Raw genomic sequence first — 1,971 nt, forward strand, 5'->3', positions numbered from 1 at the left:
GTGTGTGTGTGTGTAGCTACTAAGTGGATGAACAGTACCTGTCTCTCAAGTGCGCTCTTGTCCATTTCCAGGTCGTGTCTAGCCGAACGCTCCTGCAGCAGCTCTGAGCGAAGCTGGTCCACCTAAGAGGAGAAAGTTAGATGGGAGAACAGAACAAATAGGCAGTATTAGTACAGCTATTATAGGATAACTGCTTATTTGCATGTATATTCATATTCATTTCTATGTGGCACCTGATCTCTGCTACGTGTGATGCGGTCATTCAGAAGCTCCACGTTGCTCCTCTCCTCATCCAGTTCGATTTCCATAGTTTTAATTTTATCCTGTGAATGTACACACAGATTAACAGACAAAAACGTATCAATCTGCCTGTATTACTTATGCGTCCTAAAATATATTATTCAATTTGCTGACACATCACCCTATCCCTGATTTACTCCCATCTAACTTTAGATTCTTTGACCCCAAAGCCTCACCTCTAGCCCCCTTATCTCCCTGGTGCGGTCAGTGTGGGTGCTCTTCTCTGATTCTAGTTCACTCTCCAAATGTTTGAGTCGGTTGTTAAGGAGGTCTCTCTCTAGCTGGGCGCTGTCTCTCTCCTCGCTGCACAGCAGCAGCTCCTTCTTCAGACGGGAAACCTAGAAACAAAATGGAGAGGGCCATAATGCAGGATTTCACTCAAAGTCCACTCATTTGCATGCAGTTTCTGTCTTTAAAAAAATCCCCCCAACCTCAATGTATAGTTTGCTGGGCATGCATGCTTGTTTTTCCACACAAATTCCCTGTAACACAAACAATCTCAAACTAAATGAGTTATACATATTTACATTCAAGTATGTACATACAGGTCTTAATGAATTCTACTAGTGGGTAAGGTTCAAGCCACAATTAATACTGCCTTACACTCCTAAAACAAAAAAAAACCTTTAACTTTATATCAATCTTTGAAAAGAAATCCTTAAAGTGCGAAAGGAAAAATAGAAATTTTAACATCTACAATTCCATGACAACTGAGAAATCAATCCAAAAGTTGAGATATTTCAGTGTGGACCGACCCACTAACCAACCAACAGACCGACATTATCATCCAGAGATTCCTGCTTTAAGTGTCTGAAAAGGTTTAAAACACTAAAGAAGGGCTAAAAAAAAAAAAAACTAAAACTTAAAGCTATAGTTTCTGTCTCCCCCATGAGGAATTCTAATTAATGATAACAAATTAATGATAACAAAACTGTTAGCCTCCACATGATACAGCTTTCCGTGACCGCGCTAATCTTCACTTGGGCTTCTGCTCGGAAAAGTCACCAGACGACGCAATCTTCTGAACATAGCCATAATGAGAAATACAGAGAGAGTTATGTGGAGCCGATAGTCTTAATTAGCTTTGTAGAAACTCATTTGGCTTTGGCTAGAATGTAACTGATGTTCCTTAATATAAAAACGTACGCACAAAAGCTTTATGTTTTTATGGATGGGGTGATCTTGTATTTCCAAAGCATGTAATATTAAAACAATATCAAACTTGTTTTTTAATATTTCAGAGGTTCTGGTTTTCACCCTTTCTATTTTCCAACCCATTTGTCCTCACTTCTTCCTGCTGTGCCTTGAGGTTGCTCTGAGCCCTCTGCAGCTCAGCCAGCCTGTCCTTGCTGTTGCGCTGGGCTTCCAGCAGGTCCTTCCTTGAGCGCTCCCTGTAGTCTTCAAGTTGTGTTTGCAGGGCAGCCACCGACTGACGGGAATCTCCCATCATTATCTCCATCTGGCAGCCAAGAAGACAAAAAGAGAGCAACAGCGGTGAATGAAAATATCTCTGTACATCAACAACCGAGGACATTGTTCTAACCCTAACAAACACCTCTTTGTTAATCTTCTCCAGGGCTCGGTCCAGCAGCCTCTTCTGCTCCTCCAGGTCAATCTTGCCCCTCCTCAACGCCTCCCTCTCCAGGTCTCTCTCCTCCAGCCGCCGGGTCA

At 42.2% G+C, this 1,971-nt stretch overlaps 1 protein-coding gene across 1 annotated transcript in view; it reads right to left on the reverse strand.

Annotated features, from left to right (window-relative positions):
• cgnb (cingulin b) overlaps positions 1–1,965 on the reverse strand; it is a 4,690-nt gene extending 2,725 nt beyond the window's left edge. Inside the window, exons 1-5 of the mRNA XM_032535533.1 lie at positions 1,856–1,965; positions 1,589–1,759; positions 477–638; positions 234–323; positions 39–122 (exon numbers count right to left, since the gene is read on the reverse strand). Coding sequence (XP_032391424.1) covers positions 39–122; positions 234–323; positions 477–638; positions 1,589–1,759 — 507 coding nt within the window. The 5' untranslated portion in view covers positions 1,856–1,965. The remainder of the gene's footprint in view (positions 1–38; positions 123–233; positions 324–476; positions 639–1,588; positions 1,760–1,855) is intronic.
• Positions 1,966–1,971: the final 6 nt, after the last annotated feature.

This window comes from Etheostoma spectabile, chromosome 14 (genome assembly GCF_008692095.1).
Source record: "Etheostoma spectabile isolate EspeVRDwgs_2016 chromosome 14, UIUC_Espe_1.0, whole genome shotgun sequence".
NCBI lineage: Eukaryota > Metazoa > Chordata > Actinopteri > Perciformes > Percidae > Etheostoma > Etheostoma spectabile.